Here is a 27,143-nt window from a genome sequence, read left to right as displayed (position 1 = left end):
AGCAGTGAACAAAACAGACAACTATTCCTGCCTTTGTGGGAGGGACCAAAACTATAGATCCTAAACAAAATAAATCAGCAAATTATATGGTATGCTGATGGCACAGAGTCTATTTTTTAAAAAGGAGAGTGTTAAGGGAGGGAGGGGACCAAGATTGCCTGAGCAGGAGTGGACTGACATTTAAATGGGGGGGGTCAGGGTAGGACTCTTTGAGAAGATGCAACTGGAGGAAAGACCTGACAGAAGTATGGGGGGGGGGGGGGAAGGACATTCCAGACCATTCCAGAATAATTCCAGAATATTTTGGAACATGCCAGGATAGCTGACGGGAATACACAGAGCATGGATGAGGAACAGCAAAGGGGGCAGTGATCTATTTAGGCTTAATTTCCCATGTCTCTAAATGGAAGCTGGAGCAGAACGACGATTACAGAAGCAGGTTGCTGAAGGCTCGGGCATCGGGCAATCCTGGTTCTCAGCCGGCGGACCCTGTGCAGTGGACTGTCTCCTTGAAGAGCACAGATGATGCCACGCGGGGCCCTAATGGGCCCCTCTATTCATGTGTCTATTGTGCGTCGATGCCTTTTATCCTTAAGCCCTCATCACATCCCCTCGCCTCAGCCTCCAGCTCAGCACACAGGAAACTCTCCCTCTAGATCAGAGCTGCTACTCTGAATGTGATGAAAGATGACGCAAAGCCTGTTAACTCAGTCCCGGACCTGAAGGAAACCCACCAGCTCCTTCGGTAATCCTGACCTTCCATCTCCGATGCGTCTGAAAATTCAGTAATTATTCAACACTGAATTTTGCCCCGCGTCATTGAACATTCACGTTCTAGGGGCAGAGTCATCATGAAAATGGTGACGGGATCAGCCATCCCCAACTCGGTCACAGGCACTAAGTGACACGTGACCTTCGGGGCACAGCTGCCAATGGGGAAGCCGGTCTTGGGTGAGGGTCAGCATCAAAGAAACCCGGCCAGTCAGTGCCCTTCTGACCCATTAGGAGCTAATCTCCTTAATGCTTCACCTTGTCTCCACTTCCTCTCTCGACTTCTCCTCTCTTGGGGGGCTAAGGGTTGCTGAGGGGGGTCGAGAGGTGTGCTAGACATTGATCTGTGCTTCGGGGCGGTCTCCCAAGGTCAAGTGTGTCAGAGGGTCTGTTAATACGTTTGTGAGTGTCCCTTGGAAATAACCACACTGTTGTGCGTTTGGAACCATGCTGTTTTCCAACATTAGCTGGGGCTGCTGCATGAGTGGCAGTGATTCTTTCTCTCAGCTTTGCGATGGATGGCACAACAGAAATCCAAACCTGAGTTCCAAGACCTAAGTTAGGGATCTGGAAACTGTTTCTGTAAAGGGCCAGATCCTGAAGATTTAGGCTTTGCAAGCTACATGCAGTGTCTGTGGCATATTCTTCTTCCTCCTTTTTCTTTTTATAATGCAAAAACTGTTCTTAGCATGAGCGCTGTAAGTGGAATTTACACGGGTTGTAGTGCGCTGAACGCTTAACTGCAAGAAGGATGGATGCTGGTTAATTGGGACCTGTGGTTAGCCTCAAGGGTAACTGCTACCTACCCAGCTCCAGTTGCCAGCTGGGGTGCCTCCCGTGGCCCCAGTTAGAGCTCTGACGGGTGTGCCTTCTCCCTCCTGCCTCCCTCTTTGTCCATCTTCCAGACCTGCCCTGTTGCCTTTCTCTACTTTTCTCTCTTCATGACGCCATTCAAAATTTCAGCGTGGTTTTAATCCTCCATATATTTTCCTCACCACACACACACACACACACACACACACACACACACACACACACACGCTGCTCATTGTGTGTATTTCTAAGACAGTCCTGTAAGGCAGGTTTAAGGACGTTTCATCCACATATACTGAGCCGTCTCCCTGTGTCAGACACACATGAGGGGTACAAACATGAGTGGCCCACGGCCCCCTGGAGAAATGATGGCTCAAAGGCTGTTGTCAGAAAGAATTCTACTTGGTGCACTAACACCATCCCGGAGACTGGAAAAGGCACCGCACTAGGGGGGGTGTTTGGCCTGCTTTTCAAGGGAGAGTACAGAAAAGTAGGCGTAGACCTTGAAGGGCTTCCAGACATGGGCAGGCGCAACTCACACACGGAGGAGGGGGCAGGAAGGGGGCTCATCGCTGATCTGGCCACAGGGAGTCCAGTGTAGCTTCAAGGTAGCGATAGGGTGGGGAGGACCCAGGCCTACACCTCACAGGCTCACTTCCTCAGCAGGGAGGCAGTGAGAGGCATCCTCAGGTGCCCTAGACTTGGGCACTGCATTACCATAAAAACGAGTGGGTCTACGGCTTCCAGAAGCTTCCATCTGGGGATTCTCACTGCTTAAGCGATGACCTCATTTCTTCCGGGAAAGAGGGCAGTAAGGGTCGGAAAAAGTTCTCTCGAGATGGATTCAGCTCCCTAAAGATGTGCCTTTGGGGATCCTCGCCAGGAGGTGGCAGGAACAATCTAGGGCCACCGCAGGCAGTGCTAGAGAGGGTATCTTTGGTCAGGAGAGCTGTCCTCTGTTTTACGTGAGTCACACATAGGAAAATGACTTTTTGATTTCAGTCATGCAAACCTACACACCAAGACAAAGCCAAATTTCTGCTTTGCGTCTTTCCTTTGCACAAGCCTGACCTTTCCTTGCATTGTCTCTTAGCTCATCTGAAGAGTAAATGACGGGTTGTGGGGCTGCCAGCAGCCAGCACCCAGGTGAAACCCCAAAGGCCAGCCCAGGGTCCAAGCAGGGGGCTCTGCATCCGTCTGTCTGCAGAGATGCCTGGGCGCGGGCTGCACGCTGGTGACTGGTGACCAGGAGCGGCTGTTCACCTGGCCTCCCGGCTGGAGAGAGAAGCGCTGCCATGGCAACTGCCAGCTTCAGGGAGATCACAGAGGAAATGACAGAATAAGCAACAGCAGCTGCATTGGTCATGGCGATGGGGAAAGCAGCGCGAAATGCACCACCGGAAAAACATCGCTGCCTTGAGAAGGCTGTGGAGATGGGCAGAGTCGGAAAAGTGACTAAAAGGAAGGAGAAGGCTCAGCCCTGAGCCAAAGTTTTCATTTCGCGGCAGCTTATTCTCCCTAAATCCCCAGCATGATGAAATCCCAGGAAATTAGTGTGTTTTTTACATAAATATTTAAATAAGATTCTATTTTTGCAGGAGCCTATTAACACTCATTTCCTACTTATTTCTGAGCAATGCAATGTACTTTCAGAGATTGGGATTTTTTTTTCAATTAGCCAACATGTTTGCGGTGAAGAGGAGAAAGGCATCATTATGTGCATCTTGCTGATGAGAAATCACGCAGTTTCCGAGGGTTAAAAGTGGCTCGCCCTCAGACTGGAGCATAACGCTATCCTATCTCCCATCCCTGAAAACAGTTTTCAAGAACTGATGTGTTCTAGAGTTGAGAAATGAATACTCATCTGCAGTTCAGGAAAAATAGTAAACGTTAACCTACTTCCTTGAGGACCATGTTGATTGTGCACAGCAAAGGGATTAGATTTTTGCATTTGCTGTGATCCAGCAATCCTACTTCTTGGAATTTAACATAAAAAATAATGTCGCAAATGGGAAAAGATATAGCACAAGGACGTTCATCACAGTAGTATTTATAATAACGAAAAATTGAAGAGAAGTGCAAATCAAAACTGCAGTGAGGTACCACCTCACCCCAGCCAGAATGGCCACCATCCAAAAGTCTACAAATAATAAATGCTGGAGGGAGTGTGGAGAAAAGGGAACCCTCCTACAGTGTTGCTGGGAATGTAAACTGGTGCAGCCACTATGGAGAACAGTATGGAGGTTCCTCAAAATAACTAAAAATAGAGCTACCATATGATCCAGCAATCCCACTCCTGAGAGTATATCTGGAAAAGATGAAAACTCTAATTCGAAAAGATACACCCCAATGTTCACAGCAGCACTATTCACAATAGCCAAGACATGGAACCAACCTAAATGTCCGTTGACAGATGAATGGATAAAAAAGATGTGGTGCATATTCACAATGGAATATTACTCAGCCACAGAAAAGAATGAAATAATGCCATTTGCAGCAACTTGGATGGACCTAGAGAGTATCATACCACGTGAAGTAAATCAGACAGAGACAAATATGATATGATATCACTTATACGTGGAATCTAAAAAATGATACAAATGAATTTATTTACAAAACAGGAACAGACTTACAGACATAGAAAACAAACTTATGGTTACCAAAGGGGAAAGAGGGGGAGAGATAAATTAGGAGTTTGGGATTAACAGATACATACTACTATACGTAAAACAGATAAGCAATAAGGACCTACTGTATAGCACAGGGAACTATTCTCAATATCTTGTCATAAATTATAATGGAAAAGAATCTGAAAGAGAATATGTATATATATATATACACACACACATATATATGTATAACTGAATCGCTTTGCTGTACACCTGAAACTAACACAACATTGTACATCAACTATACTTCAATTAAAAAATAAATAACTGACATACCTAAAAATGTGGGGTTTGCTAAAGAAATAGTGGAAGGCAGAATTACAAATTGTAGGAAAGTCCTCAAGAGATACAGAAGAGTGATATCTATGCGAAGTGCCATAAATGAAGGTAACAGAGAAGCAGGTGGTGGGAAGGGAGTCAAGAACAACCCCCGTTGAAAGATGCAGTGACCTCTTGTGGAAGCTTAGACATGTGGGGGTGACCCCCTTAATCTTGGTGATTTTGGAACTAGGGGTCTGAGACCAAGCTTCCACCTTCCCTGCAGCAGTAGGGACTCGCTGATTAGCTCTGACTGGGGGCAGGAAAAGAAAAGCTAGGTTTGGGGCTGGACACTCTTTTGCCCCTAAAAGCCGAGCCAGGCCATGGTTCCTTACCTTTCCTTCCCCAGAGAAGCCCTAGGGCAGCTTGCATCCTCCTGTGCTGCCAGGAGATGGGCTGGCAGGCAGCGGGCACTGTCACTGCCTAATTGCTCAGTCCTCTGCAAACAGGTTACTGCCACCCCCGGCAACCACGAGTGAACCTCCCTGTTGAAGGGTGTGTGTCCCTGTGTGTCCGTGTGTGCATGTGTGGGTGAGCGTGCACGCGTGCGTGTGTGATGAATAATTTAGTGTGTGATATCAACATATTCACAGGTCGCGCTAGGTGGTAGGATTGTCTGAGCTGCTCTCTCTTCAAAACGCCTACCTCTACCTTCCATGCCTTCAACACAATAAGAAATACTTTGTAGTAGGAAAAAAGTGCAATACTCTTGATGATAGAGATATTGACATTTCTAGTCCGTCAAATAACCTGTGCCTCCGTCTCCCCCCTCCCCACCCAGAGAATATTCTTGCCATTTCCTAGTTAAGGGATCCCCCCTCCCCTGACTGCACAGCCACTGGAGCAAGACGTAGGCTCACGGTTCTCCTGCCCATCTGGATTCCAAGCATCCAGACAAAGGGATTCTAAGAACAGCGTGATTCTTTAAATCTCACCAGCTCGTTAGCCTCATAGGTCTTTCTTTTAAGTCTTAGGTGTGAGAACCTTGACCTAAGTCCTGTTTGAAGAGCACTGCTTTCAAAGTAGGCAGCAGAGAGCCATCTGTTTTTGATGGGGCGTAGAGCTATGGAGAGCAGTCATCAAAGCTGTGACCCTGCGTTAACCACCTGAGTCCCGCGAGCCAGCTCCCAGCCCCTGGGCCCCCGCCGGCCAGACGTACCTGCCTCATCCGCGGTGATGGACAGCTCGTTGCTGGGCTCACTCTTGCCAATCCGGTTCTTGGCGTACATTCGGATGCTGTAGGTGGAGGAAGGGTGGATGTCAATGATGGTGGCCGAGTTCAGCTGAGGGGAAACATCTTTGGTTCTCTGAGCAGAATCCCAGGAGTCTTTGGGGTTTTGTTTTTCAAAAAAGAAGAGATAGAGATGTGAGTTTTTTCCCTCTGCCTCTGAAAGTTCACAAGTAGGAATTTTTAAAAAAAAAACAGAAAAAGGAAGAAGAAAAGAAAAAAAAGTGACAACTCAAAGTGAATTCTTAATGCAATGCTGCCAGGGTTCCGGCGGGCTGGCCATCAGAGGGGGCGTGACACCACACACTCGTTACCCACACTGAGGGGGCTGAGGGGGACGGAGGCTGTGGGCAGCTGGGTCCAGGGAATTTTGTCCAAGGCAACACAACAGACCTCCTGGCAGAAATCACAGAGGAAAATAGAAGTGGGGGAGCTCATGCCAGTAAAGTGAAAAACAGCTACTTTCAAGCACTCATTGTACAAGATAATAAAAGAAAGCACGGCTGGGACAACCTTCCACCCAAAAGAAAAAAATCCCTGGTTCTAAAAGGTATTTGAAAGCCAGCAAAGCCTTTAGCCATGTCAGACCCCTTGTTCTCCAAAAGGAGAGTGGCAAAAATGAAACACATAAAAATACATAAAAACTCATCTCAGTCTCTAGCATAAATACTGGTTATCAAATGTACTTCTCAATTCTAAGTTTTGAAATCATTTTGTCTCCAATCCTTTACTGTAGGAATTATTTTTCAACCACAGCTAATTTTAAAGGCAGCATATGCCTCATACAAAGAGTTATAATGAAATCCATGACAGTGGTGCACCCGCTGGCTTTAGAGCTTCAACCCGCGACGAGCACATCAGCAAATGGTTCTTATTTCAGAAAGGGTTTGGGCAGGTGCTGATCGGGTGCGGGGGTCGAGAGATGATGATGGGTGTGGAAGAACCAAGATGCCCCTGAGATGGTGGCAGAGAGGATGCTTGTATACTCTCACCCTCCCACCCCACCCCAGGATCCCCTTGCACTTGCTCCCCTGTGCTCATCACACTTGTAAGAATTTCACTGAGAGTCTGTGTTCCCTGTTGGATTCTAAGCCCCATGAGGGCATGGACCACGCTGGCCAGGTTCACTGCTGCATCCCCAGTGCTCACACAGAACCCGACAAATAATAAACGCATGTTTCATAGATGAATAAATAAATGGCACACATACAGACCTCTGGGCCCTCGCAATGACCCCACTCCCTTTCCACATTAACGATGACCACGGAAGTTCAGAGGGCTGCTCTGTCCAAAGGTCATCATAAGGGCAAGAGATTGTCTGCACTTGCAGAAAGAATACGTAGCTTCAAGTATGACTTTGAGTGCTCTCACGTAACAGGGAATGGAGCCTAATGGAAACTAACAACTAATATTCCAACTAAAAGCAAAAGTACCATTTGAGTCCAGAAGACTGAAGATGGAAGAACGTGACATAAAAAGAGAAGATGCTGCAGCATAACAAACGGTGGAAGAACAGAAGGATAGGATTCAATAGAGGGCACATGACAGGAGGAAATTCCATACCAATGGAATCTCGTATAGACAGGAGTCTTGTCCCACAAAGAGAAAGCCAGGCCTTCTGGAGAAGACGTTTAAGACAACAGAGAGGAAGCCCAGGCACTGCAAGATGCAGAGACGGTTGCTCACCAGCCCCAGGAGGAAGCTGACACTTGCCGGCGCTGACGGTTCTGCCCAGGTGGTTACGGAGGCTTCTGCAAGTGACTGAGCTACGCAGACAGGCCATCCTCCCCAAGGGCGTGTCTGTGACGTGGCTGAGGACCTGCAGAGAGGTAGTGACGGCTACCGCCCCCCTCCTCCTCCTGCCAAGGAAGTCCTGTGAACAGCCTGTGGGGAGTGACCAAGGCAGGGGTCTCAGGCAGGAAGTGAGTGGTCCTTGGAGAACAGGCTCTGTTTTCAGCTTCTTTCTTGCAATGATTAGACTTGGAAAGAAAAAGATGATGCCCATGATCACGACTGAAGGGTGGATTTTTTTGGCTAAAGATGAAAAGGTTGAGAAAGAGAAAGAATGGGTTATTCTGAAGGGTTTTAAAGTAACTGAATGAAGAAGAAGAAAGCCTAGTTAAATCTCCAAACACACTCTAGCAAGTGATATGGCATCACAAGAAGAATACAAGCAGGGCACTGGCTACCCAGGAGAAGAGCTTGGAAAGGGACTAAAAAATGCTACATCTGATCTCAGATGCTGACGTGCAAACGGGCAGGTCATGGATTAGGAACCAAGTGTGCTTGAGAATACAACACCGGACATTAGAAACAGTCCCAGAGAGATCCTGACACTTGGGAAAACGAAACTGCAGATTGAAATACAAATAAAACTAGCAAGAATATACCGTAGGTGAAATAAAGAAACTTCTTAGGAGGAGTAAGTCACAAGCAGAAAGGCACGCCTGGGCATCCAAGAGCTGGAGGGTGCAAGCATGGATGGGGGGAGTTTGGTGAAGACATGAGAAAGAAGAGGAGGGAGAGGAATAAAATGGTTGTGAGCACTGATTACGGGTCTCCTTACCCAGTGAAGGAAGGGGAGGGTGGTTTCTAGACACAGAGAGCACATGTAGCCTCGAGGAAGGTTTATAAGTCACACGAAGAAGATCGTTTACAAGGCGCCTGTTTACCGCGGTGTGGGCTGGGTTAAAGGGACTCGCAGGGGATGCGGAGGTTCCCGGCACCTAGGAGGAGTGGTGAGCATCTGCCTATCGGGGCCAGGAGGGCCAAAGGAGAGGAACAGTGTTTCTGGGGTGTAGACAGGGCTGAAACCTCAGAATAGGGCCCCTGATGGAAGCTGTACACTCAGAACAGAGCCTCCGCAGGATCCTTCTGAATCGTCCTCTGTGTCTGCCATTGGGCCCCCCAACTGGGAGTCAGAGGGAAGGGGAATCCGAGCTGTGAGCCATGGAGCTCAGCCTTGGGGAGAAGAGCAGACACTGGGTTTGCGGTGGAAGTCAAGGCAGCGGTCGGAGTAAAGCCAGCAGCAAAGGGAACTCAGGCGCTGGCGTAGCGTCTGCTCTCCGGGCGCTGCTCTAGGCATTTTACAAAGGTGACTTCTGCAGTTCCCAAATCTGTGGGTACATCAGAAACACCTCAGTGCTTTCTGACAACTGTGCTTTCAGACCCATGCAATCAGAATCTCTGGGGGATGGTGCCCCCAAATCCGTGCTTTAAAAATCCTCTCTCTCTGGGTCATTCTGATGCACAGCTAGAGTTTGGACAGACTGCTTTATTCGATTGGGTTCTTACAACATTCTGGTGAAGCAGGGGTTTTTATTTTCATTGTGAAGGTCAAGAAACTCAGACCCTGTTATCGAGCTGGTGAGAAGTGGGGCTGGGATTTGACCTCACCCGCGTTTTCCCCAAGTTCTAGGCTGTCTTCCCGCAGCACACAACCTTCACATAGTCTCTGCGGGATGCCTGATGGATGAGACTGGATTTCAATTTTCCAGGTATCTGCCGGAAGTCTCATGTGCTTAGATGAAAACCTCTGACAAACTTTTAACTTGGCTTCCTGGTGAGGAGGAGCAATGCAGAGAGCTGGGTCAAGTGCCAGGGAGGGGAACTTTGCCAAGAATTACTGTAAGTCCTCTGGGTTTGCAGGAGCTAAGGGTGGGAGAGCAGTGCACGGTCAGATTCGTCCCTTGGTTTAGAGAGGAGATGTCAGAAGCATCTGATGAAAAAGTAGGTAGGATTCCATGACGTGCCCTAGAGAGTCCAGGGGTGAAGAGGACGAGGAAGTTCCTCTGAAATCCCAATTATCCCCCATGGGAAGGACTGGGGGAACCCCAGGAGCAGTGTGGTTGTACTGGGTGCTCGCTGGTGAACCCAGCTTGGGCGTCAGACACCCCGAGTCAGGAGGACGGCAGATCGTCAAGGACAAATGTAAGAGGGTGAACTCGATCTGCAGAAGGGTCTTTAGAGGCCTGAAAGAGTGAGGGCGGCCCCAAGTCTGAGAGACAAAATTACACAAAAGGAGTGCAATGAAGAGGCAGCTCAGAGAAGGACGAGACCCGCTGTGTTGGGCAAGAGAAGGGAGGCATCGGGACCCAAGAGAAGGGAGGCATCGGGACCCAAGAGAAGGGAGGCATCGGGACCCAGGGGAAGGGAGGCATTGGGACCCAAGAGAAGGGAGGCATCGGGACCCAGGGGAAGCCGCTTCTGTTCCTTCTCCTCCATGGAGAAGAATCCTCAGTGAAATGGGGAAGGGGGCCTGAGAGAGGAGGAGGGAGGTGTGCAAGGAGCTAGGCCCGGTCAGTGAGGCCCTGAGGAGAAGGAGAGAGGCACCCCAGAGGGGACGTGGGGACAGGCAGGCTGCCTTCCAAGAGGGGAAGGAAGTAGACGCAGCAGACAGCAGGCCGATCGGCCAGTGTGCACGGGGGGACAAGATGCTGGAAGAGGATGGAAAGGGGCTCTTGGTGTCCATCTGGAGGAGAAGCAGCGGCCACTAGGATCCGAGTATGTGGCAGACAAAGCAACCTGTGGGATTGGGGCTACATGAAGAAAGTTGAACATTCCAAATGAGGGAGGCGAAGGCTCCTTTGTCTGTGCCCGGTCAGATGACACCAGGGCTGTTGCCGTGGGGCCTGACCAGAGCAAGCGGGCCAGGAGATGGTCACTGGAGATACAAGCAAAGGAACTTGGGATGTTCTGTCTTTCCTGGCAAATGGAAAATTAAGGAGCGTCATCTGTTTTCATATCCTGGAAGGGATGTCATTTGACAAAAGGGTTTTAGGGGGTGGGAAGAGGGCCACTGGCTTCAGGTGCAAGAAATGTAAGAATGTCTAATAGTCCTGGCCAGCCCGAGGCAGAATCGTGCTTTCTCGGGCTGGTGAGTTTCCATTGCTGGGGTTGGTCAAGCACAGCCTGAAGGATCGCTTGCAGGGACCCACTTTGCTAGGAATGTGGTCATACATTGTGTTCTTAGCAAATTAACAAAAAAGTCGGAGAAAGCATCTTTTAGGGGGATGATTTCATTGCCTAAAACTCAGGTTGAGAGTCAACCAGCCAAAAAATGTTTCTTACAAGTCTAATATGTGTGCTGGTCACTGTAGGTGATGCAAGGACATAGCACAGGGTTCCTCAGATGTAGTACCTACCCTGAGGGGTCACTAGATCCCTCAGGGGGACAACTACCCAGCACAGGAGACAGCTATTAAGTAAACAGTCACAAGCTCACCAAATGTTCCAAGGCGTACAGGGTGCTCTATGAGTAGAGAAGGGGCATGCCATAAACTGCATAGTCAGGGAAGGCTTCCTGGAGGAGGTGATATTTAAGCTGTGACTTGAAGGATCAGTTTCTATGTACTCTGCCTATAAACTGCACTCACTTAAATTATGGCTGTACTGTTTATATACTCAAAACTTATTGAGGAAGCAACTAACACATGAAAATGCTAACACTTTTCCTACAGCAGTGACTGTGATTCCTGCCTGCTACTGATCGCTCCTTCCTCCCAGGCCTTTCAAACTGAAAGTGATGGAGGTCCTGGAGGGCCCTGGTGCAGACCTCAGGCCATGGCTACCTGTCCATGGGCTTTTCCCCAAGGACCCCCGTGGTGCTCATTCTGACCCTCAGACTGCTGGGTTCCAGGACTGCAAAAACGCCTTAGCCATGAACTTGGCCCTGTGTGTGTGTGTGTGTGTGTGTGTGTGTGTGTGTGTGTGTGTGTGTGGAGTAGAAGGATGGAAATATATCCCTTGATTCTGACCATCCCCAGCTTCACAGATAAGGAGATTTCCTGCTTTAATTATGTACAGTCCCATCAACTTACACATTTGAAAATGCTGTTGGCGATAAAGGTAATTCTTAGATTTGGATTGCACGTAAATTAAATGCCACAAGTATTACTGAGCACGTCTTATGTGGCAGGCACTGTGCTAGGTGCTGGGGAAGCACCGAATCGGAGTCCCTGCCTTTGGGAAACTTACAGGAGACGTGGGAGACACTGAGGATCCTGAATGGGTAGCAAGTAGTTAAACAAACACAGATGGTCCTAGAGGCCTTTTACATATAAGCATTTTGGTGCACGCTGGAGTAATACTAAAAGCTGCATTTATTACCCGTTTGCTATGTGCCAGACAGTGAGTTGTAAATGCATTCCCTTCTCAATGAGAATTCACCAAATATCTGTGGAGTGCTGACACTCCACATGTTAGGCCTGTGCTAGGTCCAGGGGAACTGGGCTGGGCTCAGCGCACCCCAAGGAGCTCCCAGTCTGGTAGGGCTGACATGTTAATAATCGTCAATCACAACTCTCTGACCCCATTCCCCAACTAGGTCACACTGTGCAGTACCAGGGGTTAGAACTTCACATATTTTTTGATGGACCAGTTGAACCCACAACATCATAAAAATGTCAGTTCTCCGTTAAGCTAATAAACAAATTTAATGTGATCTCATTAACAATAACAAAAACATGCTTTTATGGAGCTAAACGTGTTGATCCTAAAGTTATATATGGAAAACTAAGAAAACACTGGAAAGGAAAAGTCACAAGGGTGGACTAGCCTTATTAGATATTAAGACATAAAGCCTATGTGATTAAAATGGTCTGGTACTGGTGCATTAATGGATAAACCAATGGAGTAGAATAGAAAGTCCAGAAATAGACTCAAGTACATATGGAAAGTTAGTATGTGATAGAGGTGGCATTTGAAATCACTGGGCAAAGGTGGACCTTTTAATAAATGATGTTGGGGCAACAGGAGACCCATTTTGGAAAAGATAAAACTAGATCCATCTCTCCTAGCATACAGAAGAGTAAACTCCAAATGGTTTGGAGATCTAAATTTTGAAAAGAGAGGGAAAGAAACAACATGAAGTACTATAAGAAAAGAGGCTGAATTATTTTATGGCCAGAGGTAGAGAACAACTTTTCTAACTTAACTCAAAACCCAGATGTAATAAAAGAAAATATTGATAAATTTGAAAAACAAATAGAGTTAAATATGTGATCCCACATGATGGCACCTGCCAGGAAAGGAAGGGGAGAGACTGTAGGAGCACATGAGAGGGAGGCCTGGCCGCGAATGTGGACCAGGGATGAGTCCCTGTGGAGGTAACACGACGAGTGGCGTCTAAGTATCAGGTGGGAGTAACCATAGTAACTGTGTGGTCCAGGAACGGGAGGGCAGTCTTTGAGGGACCCTTGTCACAGTGATGCTGTGGGAGCCCATCTCACAGAGGAGGATGGTTTGGGGCGGGTACAGCTGGTAAGAGAAAGGGTCACAGCTGAGCCAGGACAGGCTGGACCCCAAACCCCTTTGAGGAGCCACTGGACCGTCACCGGCACCTGGAAATGACTAATGCCCTGAAAACAGGGAGGCACCGAGCTGCTCCCCTGAGAGCCTGCCTGGGCACTAGCTCCCAGACCCACAGTCCTTCGGTCAGTGCCCAGCCAGAGAGGCTGGCGGGGTCTGTCCCTCCCTCCAGGGACTCTGCAGAGTGTCTGCATCATGCACGTCTGTGTTTCTGCTGAGTTCTCATTGTTGCCATCAGTTTCCAGGCTGTTCTCCAAGAGAACATGCAGATCTCACCTAAGAAGCACTTCCTTTACTTCAAGACCTGGATCTCAGAACTTCTCAATCTTGGGTTCCATCCTGACCTGATTTCTTTAGAACGAAGGCAAGGCCTCCTCTCTTCCTCTGGCCCTGGGCAAGCCCGTTGGTCCCGATTCCTGAAAGAGCCCTGCTGGGACCAGCACTGCCCTCAGCTTGCTCACGGGGCACCCTTCACCTCCACCTGCACTGGACCTGCCACATTTCCAGGCGACAGTGTGACTGCAGCCACTGTGCTCCTCTCAGGAGCCTTCCTCAGGTCCCACGTAAGCATCAGCTCACTTCCAGGTCTCTGGTTGAGGCTCAGGGGACCCAGCCAAGTCATTTCACCTCCTCCGACGTCTTTTCTTACGCATTTCCAACCCGTGACTTATCGCCAGCCTCAAGCACTATTGCTGCAACCCCTAGTCTTGGTTTGATACAAGTTGTCCTCATCACCATGAATTGCTTTCCTTAAGCCCCACCCCTTAGGCTTTTTCTGGACTTGCTTCCTACTCCCGTCTCACACGTTCTCCTGCTCTGCCCCTTGCCTACTCGTACTGAAACATTTCCTCCCTCCTGCCCTGCCTTCCCAGCTGCCTCCAGCTTAATTTTTTACTCCAGCTTCAGCTCCAAGGATACTAAATGGGTCACAACGGGGTGCTGTGAAGTAACGCACGGTGCCCAGAGAGGAGAAACAAGGCCGCTTTCCTGGCCTCTGAGATTCTGTTAACTCTTCACATGCTGCTGCTCTAATTCCTCGTCTCTTTTGTGTCAAAGTCCAGACCAGGAGCCACAGCGGTGGTACCCCACCCTCGGCCTGATGGGTCCTAACGTTCCAAGTGGCCTTGTCATTGTCACTTTAAGATGATCAACAGGCACGCCTGTCATGGTCCTGACAGCTGGGTCTGTTTCACTTCTGAGCTCCCTGCGAGCCGGCCACTTGTTGGCGCAGAGGAAGCCAGGAGTGTTCGCCTGCATTCGGGCCCCTGGCCTGTCCCTGCACATCCAGGAGGGCCCCGCAGGGTCAGCACCCATCTCGAGAAGACGTGGCCCTCTGCGCACACCACCACCACTCAGCTCCGCCCACAGACACTGAACACAGCTGGTACTCAGGGATTCGGACACGAGGGAAGCAAAGGGAAGCCGGGGAGGTAGAAAAAATAATGACAGGGGCCAGGTCGGATCGGTAGCAGCAGCCCATGCGGCCATCGGTGGCGACACTGCCAAAGTGGCCACAGGGAGCAATCAGATAGAGGTCCTGCTGGTTCAAAGAGAAAAGAGGCAGGGCTGACCCAACGAAGCCATCTCGACAGAAAACCACTCCCACCACAGGAAACGTGGGTGTACTTCGTGCAAGGGAAGAGACAAACTGCTAAAAAGAGCCCCCTCTGAGTTTCCCAGAGTCCAGGTTCTTCTTACAGGTAAAATCCATTAAAAAGGCAAAAAATAAAAGGGCTTTTTGAAGCGGAAATAAAGTCGGAGGAAATCAAGGACTTACCTGATTTATTTTTGCATTCAATGTCATAGCCCGTGATGGCGCTGTTTCCATCAAATCCCATGGTCCACCTGAGGGTGATTGTGCGTGCCTTCACATCTTTGATCTCAATTTCAGGAGGGTCTGGAGGCTCTGTGCAGCCAACAGAAAACCCGGGATCAGTTCAGATATTGTTCAGACGTAGACGCTAGTGGAAACGCTGAGGGTGACTCACAAAAGCTTTGTCAGCATTCGACATGGGCAGACGATTTTTTTTACCTGGAAGTATTTTTTTCCCCAATCCCTTTTGAGGATGGAAAATTTTCACTTTTCAAATCTGCCAATTTTCACAGCACTTGTAAAGCTGGACCAAACATGGAAGATTTCAGTGTCACTCTTCTGGTCTGGCCTGGGATCTATTAACTCAAAAACTATTTTGGCCCCAGATATTAAACTTTCATTCGGATCGTCTAGTAAAAGGATCCCTAAAATTCAGCAAGAAGGGCACACTATCAGGGCTGCCCAGTCATCCAAACCCAATTCCTTTACGAACTTTGTTCCCTGTGTTTTGGGGCTGCATCTTGACATAATCATGAGATCTGCAAAATGATGCTTTAGCACCAACTTTGTACAGATTCAAAATTTTCTGAGGACTTGGAAGTGTGACATGTCAAGCTGAGGCCACACAGATTCCCAATCCTGGGCACACACTTACTGTCCTGAAACAGCCGTGTTTCTCCCCCTAGGCTATGTCCATCCTACCTTGCACTGTGAGCTGAATTATTCCACGGTCCTCCCCATAAGAATTGATAGCGTGACAGGAGAAGAAGCCAGAATCTTCTCTTACCGTTGGCAAAATCTATGCGTAAAGCAGAGAGAAATCCATCTTACCCAGGAGAACGGAGTGAGGGAACAACTCAAGGGCTTTTGGCTGTAAAAATCTTCTCTCCACTCTCACCCTTCTCCCAGCCCCAAGCACACACATATACACTCTCACAAACACACACACACACAAGGACACACAATTCTGAGAGCAAATTATTTCAGCACAATTGTAAATGTGCAGATGGAAACAGTCAACGTAGACGATCCGTGTCAGCTGCCAGCTTGTTAAATTGGATGTGTAATTTATGTAGGATGTCACGGTCAGGTTGATATATATTCCCCATATACTTTGGTTTTTTTAATCTCATAGTGGATTTTTAAAGCATTCAAAGCAGCCTTGCCTGAGAAAACAGATCTATAAACACTGCAATAAAGGTCTGGTCTCCCAGGACCCCAGGATTGGACCCTGGGAATGAATCAATATCAGCGTTTCAAACACAGGGCTTTTTCTTTCCATGTGTGTCCTACGGCATCATTTCTCCCCCATATTAAAAGAATCACCCAGCTAACTACCAGTGGTGCTAAAAGTTCTAAGAGACTGCAGTCCTTTTTTATGTTGGGTTTTACCCCAAGAAGCAAAATATTTTCCTTATAATATTTTTTGTCCAAGAACCCATCTAATTTTTCTTTTTACAGGAAGTTAACACATGTGCACAACCTAGGCTGTCATTCCGCCAGGATTAGCTGTCATTAAAAGACTCTGTTTCTCTCTTTCTTTTTATTATTACGGTTGGGTTCCCTGCCATGTTCCCAATAATTTTACTCTTAACAATTTTTCGTATGATAAAGCACTATTTTTGCAGGCTACTCAGCAATCCCATTATGGGAAGCGGGAGAGGCAGTGCTTCGTAAATGTTTCAAAAGCTGATTTGCTATTGGCTACCCATATGCACCCACTTATGTGAAAAGACAGGCTTATTCTGCCCATGAAGGTAGCTTCTCATCTGCCATGTTTGTCATGTTTTACCTGCAGAGTGGAAATCACCTCCTCTCCCACCTCCTTGACGGACACGAGATAGCGGGCCATTTCGGGGTTAATGATTCGGTCCTCCTTCTCCCAGCGGACCATGATGGGCTTCTCGCCATGGGCTGTGCAGCTCATTTCCTTCTTCTGACCCTGAGTGGCCAGGGTGGTGTTTGGATAGGACGTAATCATCGCAGGAACTGAAAACCCAAAAACGACACAACTTACTCGGCAAAGCAGGGTTCTCGGCTTCCCCCACCTTATTAACACGCAGCTCAGTTTCTTTTTTTCTTTCTGGCTGCACTGCGCAGCTTGTGGGATCTTAGTTCCCTGACCAGGGATCATGGAACCCGGGCCCCCGGCAGTGGAAGCGCAGAATCCCAACCACTGGATCTCCAGAGAATTCCCGAGGAGGTGTTTCTTTGAAATAAAAGGCATTCAGGAAACTGCTGAGCAAGAATCATGATCAAGATAGTTGGAAGGTGGCAGAAAAATGAAACTGGACTAAATGAGCCCTAAGCAGAAATTGCCCTGTGGTTTCATACTTGTGGGGTGTTGCTCTCTTCCAATCCCTGTGGACGGCAGACCCACATCCCCTGGAACACACAGGACAATGATGTGACTTGCTTATCGGATGGGAAAGGGGGCTTCCGTTGAGAATTACACTCCTTCTGTAATCTCCCACATTTCTAACTCTCCTTGTCAGCTATGGGAACGAAACCTTGTTAGTCAACTGGGATGGAGCCCTGGCTGCTGGTAACCAATCCTTGAAGCGGCCTCTCGACACCCCATCCCACAGCTGGCACAAACTTTTACAGTCACGTGGAAACCTTGGACCTATCCTTCTCCCATCGTTTACAGCAGGGAATCTCATCCCGATGCATTGAGAGAACAGGAACCTTTACTTGTGAAACTTGTCCAGTTCCCTCTCTCCACCTCAAAATCCATCTGTAGACTCCCATCCTGGGCAATATGCCAGGAGACATGAGGCCCCAGGCCCATGCCACAGACCACCTAGAAATGCTGGACAGTGTATAACAAACACTTTTTAAGTGCATATTAAGTTTATAAGAAAGTGAGAGAAAACCCAGGAGCCAGAAACAAAGGTGGACGTTGAAAGGCCCCAGGTATTACAGTGCCGGTGCTTTGACTGCCTGTGAGGCAGGAGATTAAAGTGAAACCTCCGACCAGAGCTCCCCAAAGTTCTCCATCCTAGGAGCAAGCCAATCACCACAAGTCAGTCAGTACATAAGACCGCACGATGGCAAAGGGAGAAGCAAACCGCCTTGGCTTGCGTTGCGAATGAAGAAAAACCATCTCCCTTGAGAATGTGTAGCTGGTCTGACTCTACGTAGGTTCGGAGTCAAATTCCTGCTAAAGGATTGATGTGATGGTGACCCTAGTTTGGTAATGGGCCTGAGGAATCCAGCAAAAGCAAACAAAAACACATTCCAGAAGGATGGGTCCTTTATCCAGGCCCACTGAGGTTCTCCCAGATAAACCGTCTCTAAACATGAACTCACAAAACAAAAATATAAAACACATGAGGAAACAATCTACTCTCATTGAGAATCAGCACCCCCGCAAAGACTTCAGATGCTAGAATTACCAGACACAGAACCTGAAATAATCATACACAAAATGTTTGAAGATATTTTTAAAACATGAGGAAACAACAAGATGTTATCAAAAACAACCAGGAAGATTTAAAAAGAACTAAAACAAATTTATATTTTTCGCCTGTTTTTTAACCTCATTTTCCCAATCACAGAAAGAAAGACCCTCCCTCATTTATAAGGTCAAGCTCACACTATGCTCTTTATATCCCACCTCACAGCCCTCCAGTGTCCCAGCCCTGGGCACTTGACCATAGAAACACTGGGCCTTCTCCTGAGACTGGCACATACTGGGGCATGTCTTCCCCAAGGCCGGTCGGGAGGGTTTGAGACAAGCCAGAGATCTACCAGCTTTGTAGCCTGAAACCCCATGGAAGACCCTGCACTGTGACGTTTCTCTATAGTCAGTGGGTGTGTGGCAGAGATAACAAGATGTGGAGTGGACAGATTCGGAACCTAGGAAAAGACACACTGCGAGTCCCATGTTTTAAAGAAAGCCGCCTACAGCCATGGTGAGATTTCTCTTCCTGCATATCTGAGAATTGGCAGAACTGTCTCTACCATCCCTAACCTTTGGTTCTCAACCCTCTCTTCCTCTGGCCTATTTAAGAAAATTTTTAATTTTATTAACAACTTCACTGAGGTATAATTAACACACCACAAAATTCACCTGCTATAAGTGTATGAGTGAGTGGGTTTTAGGATTGCCTTCGTGTCCTAGGGTGGCAGTAGCAAATGACCACAGGCTGGTGGCTTACGACAGAAATGTATTTTCTCACAGTTCTGGAGGCTAGTCTACAATTAAGATGACGTCAGGACTGTGCTCTCTCCAAAGGCTCTAGAGAAGAATCTTTCCTTGCCTCTTCCAGCTTCTGGTGGCCCTAGGTGTTCCTTGGCTTGTGGCAGCTTTGTTCCAATCTCTGCCCTCATCTTCACATGGGTACTTCCTTTGAATGTTTCTCTGTGTCTTCACACGGATTTCTTGTAAGGACACCAGTCATCGGACTTAAGACCCGTTTTCATTCAGTATGACTTCATCTTAACCAATTACATCTGCAAAGATCCTACTTCCACATAAGGTCATATTCTGAGGTTCCTGGTGGATGTGAATTTTGAGGAGACACTATTCAACCCAAAACAAGTGTATTTGCATTATCCAACACACACACACACACACATTACTAGTACAACCCAATACAAGTATATAGAGTTGTATGATCATCACCACCTCAAATTTTAGAGCATTTAGATTACCACAAAAGATTCTGCCTGTCCATTTATGGGTACTTTCCTTTCCCACCCCCAGCCCTAGGCAACCACTAAGGGACATTCTGTCCCTCTAGATTTGCCTTTTCTGGACATTTCCTATAAATAGGATCCTACAGTAAATATATTTTCTTTTTGTCTCTAGCTTTCTGGATGTTTTTTCCACTGCACATGTTTTCAGGGTTCATACATACTGGAGTGTGTACCCAGTACTTTTGTTCCTTTTCATTACTGAGTGATAGTTCACTGCGTGGATAGACTACATTTTGTTCATTCATTCGCCAGTTGGTATACATTTGAATAGTTTCCACTTTTTGGATTTTACAAATAATGCAAACATTTGTGTAGAGGTTGTTGTGCTGACTTATGTTTTTATTTTTCCTGGGTAGGTTGCTAGGAGTGGAACAACTGGGTCACAAGGCAACTGTGTGTTTAACACTTTGGGAAACTGCCACACTATTTTCCCAAGTGGCTCCACCATTTTGCAGTCTCTATGTAAGAAGACTGGGCATGGAAAGAATGTTCCCCTTCAGCCACGTGATGGAGACAGGCCCAGGCTGAGCAGCCGCAACCAGTCTCATGCAGACACTTCAAGATGATTGGCCAGAGAAAAATGCCCCCATATAAGCAACCTAAGCAGCCCCTATTGCGTGCAACTCACTCCGAGTTCGCCTGTGTGCTCTTCCACACGTACTTTGCTTCTAATATACTCTGTCTCTATTTCACAACCTTGGTCTCTTTGCTGAATTCTTTCTTCAAAGAAGACAAGGACCGAGGTCCTTCTTGCAGCGTTTCCACGGCCAGCATCAGTGGGGGAGCTCCAAGAGTAGAGAGTGGATAAAGCTGCAAGAAGGTGAGCTGGCACAGTCTGCTCCAGCATGCTGCTTCCTGGCTGTGGAAACCCCAGGTCCACCACGGTGCTTCCACTACAGAGGAGTTGAGGGTGGTGAGGAAGGTTCCAGGAGAGGGAGATGTCTGCCACCTGGGAGAACTAAGCAAACACAGGGACCGGAGCTGTCCCTCCTCTGAGATCTTGAAGGCAGAAGGCTTCCAGCGGTAGCCTGTGTAGGAGCATGAGAAGGGCCTATGGGTCTGTGAACCCAGGACGATGGTCCCTTCCCCAATTCTCCTCCTCGCTGAGGACAAGGTCTGAAGCCCTGGGAATTCAACGGCCCCAGGTAAAGGAGCCATGGACCGGTTCAGATAGCCACCAACCATGGGGCGTCAGCAGAGAGGAGGCTGGTAAGCACACCACTGGTGGGGCCCAAGGGAGGCATGGCACCCTCTTCAAGAGTGTCTCCCACAGCAGGGGAGGCTGGGCTGAAGGTCCAAGAGGAGCAGGGAGCAGAGTGGACCACTCCCCCCATCTCCCTGCTCCTGCCTTTGTCTTTGCATTATCTGTCATCAAACAGCTCTGGCTGCTACCGAACACTTTTGAACAAGGGGTGTGGAACTTGGACATCTTACGTGTGGATGGAGAGCTGAAAGAGAAAGCTCACAGCTTGACCAAGGGGGACCTGGGCAAAAGCTTTGGACAGCTGTGCTTGGGGCCGTGGAGCTCACCTGCCCTGCTGTGCAGAGCCCCGTGTGTGACCCCAGCCTGCCCAGCGCGCTGTGATGCCTGGGACCACTTTCCTGAACCTGGTGGCGGGGAGAGGCCGGGCTCACCTGGGAGGTTCTTTGGACATGTCTCCTTATCAGTTTTCCTTTAAACATGGAGTAAGAATTTTCTTTAGAGTGGCATCATTTCAGTAAACCTCAACCATAGGGAATATATTTATGAAAAAATGAAGCAATCATATATCGTGTCTAAGAACCCCAAAATGGCCCCAAAATGCAAACGTTTTAGCAGCAGGGGAAAGTCCCTGATGCTCTCTGTTTAATGTTTACAAGCAGGACACATGACTGCAGTTAAGTTACTTTCCTGCCCATGGCAGATGGAAACCCACCCTTGGGGAGAGTGGCAGGCTACCAGGGGTGGGACCACCAACAAAAGGGAAGGAATGGAAGAGCTGATACGAGAGAGGAAAGTGTGACAGCACTGAGTAGGCATGAACCTCAGGACGCATGGTGATGCGGGGGCCACTTGAGTCCAGCAACCCCGGTGTCCCTCCTCTCCTCACCCCACACTCATCTCAGCCACCCCTGAGTGTTTCCGGGGGCTCCAGAGGACCATCATTGTGGGTTTTTAAATGATGTTCCTGAACCATTAAAAAATGTTAAACTAGCCTGGTGTGGTTGGTTTAAAACGATTTAAAATACTTAAGATTTCTTTCCAAAGAAATGGCCTCTAATAAAAACATTTTAAGTGTCCAAGAGGGTAGGAGAAGTCAGTTCTGTGGGCGATTTACTCTGTGCTCATGGACTCAAAATCTCTGTATAAGCATCCCTGAAGGTCTTCTTTCGAAAAATATACCAGAACGGGAGGTGGTGCTGTCATTTTCCTGGGAGGGATTTGGAGGGACAACCATTGACACTGCCACTGCCAGCAGACGACTGCCCTTGGTAGGATGTCCTCAGCAGTGGGTACCAGCTCCTCGGGATGTCCTCAGGGATGCCCAGGAACGTGAGTCAGGGTTAACTGTTCCTGGTGAAAGACCCTTTTCCATGATAACGGCAAACCCCATATTTGTATATGTTGTAAAATTACTTATAAATTTGAAACACAGTTGACTTTTTAATTAAAAAAATTATGTTCTGAGGAGGCAAATTATTTGAGAATCTCAAGATGCTTTCTTTTGCTTCTACAATCACTTCATCTTTTAAAGACAAGAATTGGTTTCCCATAGTAAAATTATATATACAATTATTATTTTATTTTATTTATAAAATAATTTTATTATTATTTTATTATTTTTATAATAAAATAATATTATAAAATTATTTTATAATTTTATAATATTTTATTATTATTTATACTTCTTTGAGATCTGCATGTTAAATGTTTACTAGCACGCCACTGGGCATATGAGCAGAAGAATTTACAGACCAGAAATAAAATAATAGGAACATCATAAACGAAGTGAGGTCCCATCAGCCAAAATAAGTAGGCGGTTGTTTACGGACATGCCCCCCACTTCTTATGCTTCCAAAATGGAGGGACCTTCCATCAGAACAGCACTCCTGACCTCTCTCCTGCATGACGGGGCAGTGACTTACTGATGTGAGAGCTGGGAAGGAACTAACCAGTGAGGCCCAGTCCCTTTGGGTTACCTGTTGGCAGAGGGTGTGTGTCTGATCTGCAAAATTCCCATAATGACAGGGGATGTGTCTGAGTAAAAGGAGAGCTGTGTGCCTCTGGCCTGGTCAGGGGCTGGGTGGGTAACTCTCCCTAATTCTAGATGTAGGATTTACAAACCCACATTCTCCAGAAGTCTCATATCAAACTACGCTACTCCTGTGTCTCTCCATTACTTGATTCTGAACTCAGTAGTATTATTTTGGGGGCCCCCTTAAACTCTAACAGTAGGTGTGAACTATTGACCTTGAGCAGATATTTTCAGTTGCCTCCCCAAGCCCATTTTTTCTTTCTTTCCCCAGTTTTTAACAGGAGACATTATAAAAAAAATCTATACCTGAATGAAAGAATGTATTTATGTGCCTTTCTTATAGTCAGGTATTGCCATATGACTGAGATCAAGGCAGTGATATATCTAAAACTTCTGGGAGGCATGCTCAGCTGGTTGGAATCCCTTTAGACTTCCTCTGCCTCCTCCTGTGCCAGCCTGAAATCAGGACCTGATAGCTGGAGCACCAGCAGCCATATTGGATCATGAGGTGACTCTGAAGATGGGAGCTTGGGTTTCTGATGACACCCTGAAGCTATTACCCCAATCTGGCCTGCTTCGCTCCAGAACAAAAAAAGCTACATGACAGAGAATTGAACTATTATGTTTATCCATTATTATTTTGGATTTTTCTATAATAGGAGACTGAGAATTGTTTTAAGCTGACCTTAACCATAGGTCCAGACTATCTGGGAAAATATGGCATATATTCTATATTGAAAAAACAATTTCTATTGGCTAGCTCTGCAGAGGAGGATGTAGTGTATGACTCGTATAGTTTCCAAAACCACCACCAGTTGAATATTTGTTGTTCACGGGTTAGGTTGTCATCAGCCTGTATAACATGGTAGTTGCCTGAATCTGAATCCTCAGGCGTGCCACTGGCTCACTGTGTGGCTTTAGACAGTCCCCTAACCATTCTGTGCCTCAGTTTTGGTTTTTGTCAGATGGAGATGATGATTGTTGAGAGGTTAAAGGAAGCCAGCCCACAGCACACAGTCAGTGTTACATGAGCATAGACCCATGGCTTCTCTGTGTATCTGATGGCAGGGATTTCTTCATGCCCCAGGAGAGGGGGGTCTTCAGATGAGGAATGAATGTGAATGTGGGCTTTGACTTGGGGGCTGTGGTCCGCTCAGGTCTTTGGGCACATCATCTTCATGAGGCTTCTTTACTAAAGACATCTTCAATTTGGCCTCATATCCACTAACCAAAATGTTTTTCTTATAAAGGCTGAGAGCTAAGTCATGATAATGAAAGATCCCAAAGCCACCAAAAGTGACCTCAATTGCAAAACTGTAAATAAATCTGTTGTAGGCCCAAGAAGAAGAAAATATTTACTTCTCATTCTTATCAAAGCTGGGAATTTAGCTTTGGAACGTGGCCCCCTGGTCCCTCCAGTAAGGAGCCTATTTCTACAACCTCTTGTGCTGAGCACAGAATAGAGAAACTCTGGTGGCAAAGCTGTGTTCTGGAAATTAATCCACACTAATGTCTCCCAGTGTCATGGGCATCTAAAGGTCACAGAGAGGATTTCTCAGTGTGCAGTATTTGCTGAAAAAGGAAAAAAAAGAAATTTGTAAAATGGCAGAGTGTGAAAAAATACAGATTTCCTGTGAGGACATGGTAAGTGTGATCACTTCCCACGTCTGGGGTATTTAATCACTCTCAGTTCTTTACATTCCAATGAGAGTGGATCAATTCTACAATAAGGGTTTCTGTCCTACCTTATGAGCTGCTACTAGGGGAGGGAGCAAATGCATTGTGAAGGCTGGTGTTCACCTGAATGTAATCTCCTATCACTTTGAAACATCCAACTAGAGGAAGATATTATTGCTCTCCAAGAAAATGAAGCATTGCTTGGAGAGCTTGCTTGTTTTCTGCCCTTTCCTTTTCTTACTAATGAAAAGCTTTATTGCATTCTACGTGGGAGAAGTGCCTCGATTAAATCCTGGCCCTCTGGTTTATGGTTTGTCCCTCTTACTCTGCAAAAAAAATGCTTCTTTTTTTAATCATATGTCTCTTTTGGAGGACTGCCCCACCAAAATGGGTATTTTAGTTCTGGTTAATATTCAGAAACAGTCTGACAGGCCCATGTTCTGTCCTACCCAAGTATTTTCAGCCCTTTAAAGAAATGGTCAAAAGAATTTTTTTAAAGCAATCATTATCACGTCCCTTTGCAATGCTAATGTCTGAAGGCACAACCTTTTCCGTTGGTCACAGTCACGGGTGCAGAGAGTTGACAGCATGTCAGTGGAGCAGGGCTTTCTGCAAGGGTCTCTGAAGCATAACGAATGGATGGGGTAACGTAACAGGGATGGGCACCAAGGGGAGGCCAGAGCAGCCCTGCTAGTGGGTGCAAAGGAAATCCAGACCAACAGGGCTTTGTTCAAGGATGGCTCACCGTGTGCTTCTCCTGCAAAACTTCCCATTAAAGAGAGTGCTGTTTTATTTCGTTACATACCGCTTTATAAATTTCCTTCAGAAACCAGGCTATCACCTAACAGCATCTTAATGTTCAGCAAATCTATGTTCTTATGGTTTAAGGGAGGCCCATCTGACCTACTTTCTCATAGGGTAGAGATGCAGCGGTAGAGTGGAGCCGCTGCCCAACCCCCCCAGGGTGAGCCGATTCTGCATATGGAGATCAACTCTGCAGTCCAGTGATGCCACCTATTTAGCTTGAAATTGGCCACGGTGGGGTGGGAGGATTTACACCACTGAAACCGACAAACGCTAGAAATCAGGACTTTCTTCCCTCCCTCCACCCCCAACAGCTGGCTGTTTAACACTAAAGGATTTACCAGAACACTACATAGGACGGTATGTCGCTACGTGAATGATTTTAAAGGGTGTTCCCATCATGCCAGAAGCACTGAGAAGGTGTGAGTTTACCTAAGAGCGATAACCAACCTTACTCATAACAGTGAACCCTGCAAATATGAACAGTACATCACTGCATGTTTGGACAGGGAATTCAGTGATAAATTGATTTTTCAACACACCGATTTTTCAACACAAGGAAAAAGAGAAAATAAAAAATTATATTAATAAATCACTGATAAGAAAGATTATTTCCAAACTTTCCTGCTTTACTGACTCTACCAATAGTACAAAACTGATCCTAACACAGTTTTATTTCTTTTCTTCTACCTCAGCTCTGCCAAAAAGACCACTGAAAAAGAAACAAAAGGAAATACCAGGTGTCCTGGATAAGCCGCAACTAGACAACATGCCTGTCAAGACAGTAGGGTTCAATCCCTTCATTTTACAGAGAAGAAAAGAGAAAATTAGAAAAGAGGAATGGGTGTCAAAGGCCCAAATGCAAGAGTCAACCAAGATCTGACTTTAATGAGTCGTATTCTAAAACCATCATTGTTATCAATAACGACTCCCATAGAGGGCAGCCAATCTTCCCAAGTGCCCAGGACCTCGCGTGTTTGAGCAGGAAAGACCTGCATCCTGGGGAGTCCCTCAGTCCCTCCACGTGGTCAGAACAGAGGCGGCAGAGGACGGTGTGGAGCTAAGAACAAGGCAACAAGGTTGCCCCGACACCCACGCTGGAAACCACAGTCGGGGACACACAGTCAGGGACAGAGTCAGGGTTGCCAGCTGGGAGGGCCGGGGATGGAGATGTTCTGAGACGTGAACACATTTTTTAAGCTACTTCTTCTTTCTCTTTTTTTAGCTACTTCTTCAGATATTTTTTTACGTCTTCCCAACATTTGACTATAAACATTTTCAAACATACAGAAAGCGGAAGAGCCATATACCCACTGCCTGTGTTCCACAATGAACATTTCATGCAGAGATTTGAATCAAAATTTATTTTCACTATTATTTCATCAGTCAATCAAAAGTTACTGAACACCTAATTTTCATTATTCTGAATACAGAAAATAGGCTTAGGTGAAAACGTGAATCCGTGAGTGTCGCAAAGGTCAGGCGCTAAGGTGGCAGACGTCTTCTCAAATTCTGCTGCTCAGGTTGGAGACCCCCTGGAAGTGCTTTACTCTGGACTCTGCAGCTGTGGTTTGGGATCTGGTGGCCTTGGGTTAGAGCACTGGTCCTCTCAGAGGAGGAGAGGAGAAAGGGGACCAGGAGCAAGGAGGCTGGGCTCCAACCTCATGCTATCCATGGACATGATACCATGAGAGGGCAAGACCATTGGCTGCCCTGGGACTTGGTTTTCTCATCTGATTCATAGGTGAGCTGCATGGGACCAGGTGTTCTCAACCTGGCCTGCATCTCAGAAGTTGGAATCA

At 47.1% G+C, this 27,143-nt stretch overlaps 1 protein-coding gene across 2 annotated transcripts in view; it reads right to left on the bottom strand.

Annotated features, from left to right (window-relative positions):
- The window catches only part of DSCAM (DS cell adhesion molecule), a gene marked incomplete at its 5' end in the record, with an annotated part of 739,398 nt that overhangs the window by 132,045 nt on the left and 580,210 nt on the right, over positions 1-27,143 (bottom strand). For both annotated transcript variants that reach the window (XM_082393800.1, XM_082393801.1), the window contains 4 exons: positions 5,731-5,898; positions 14,885-15,013; positions 15,623-15,719; positions 16,713-16,909. In XM_082393800.1, coding sequence (XP_082249926.1) covers positions 5,731-5,898; positions 14,885-15,013; positions 15,623-15,719; positions 16,713-16,909 — 591 coding nt within the window. The remainder of the gene's footprint in view (positions 1-5,730; positions 5,899-14,884; positions 15,014-15,622; positions 15,720-16,712; positions 16,910-27,143) is intronic.

The sequence above is a fragment of the Balaenoptera borealis genome (assembly GCF_965194805.1).
Source record: "Balaenoptera borealis genome assembly, chromosome: 5".
NCBI classification, from domain to species: domain Eukaryota; kingdom Metazoa; phylum Chordata; class Mammalia; order Artiodactyla; family Balaenopteridae; genus Balaenoptera; species Balaenoptera borealis.
This window is presented reverse-complemented; position numbering and strand designations above follow the sequence as displayed.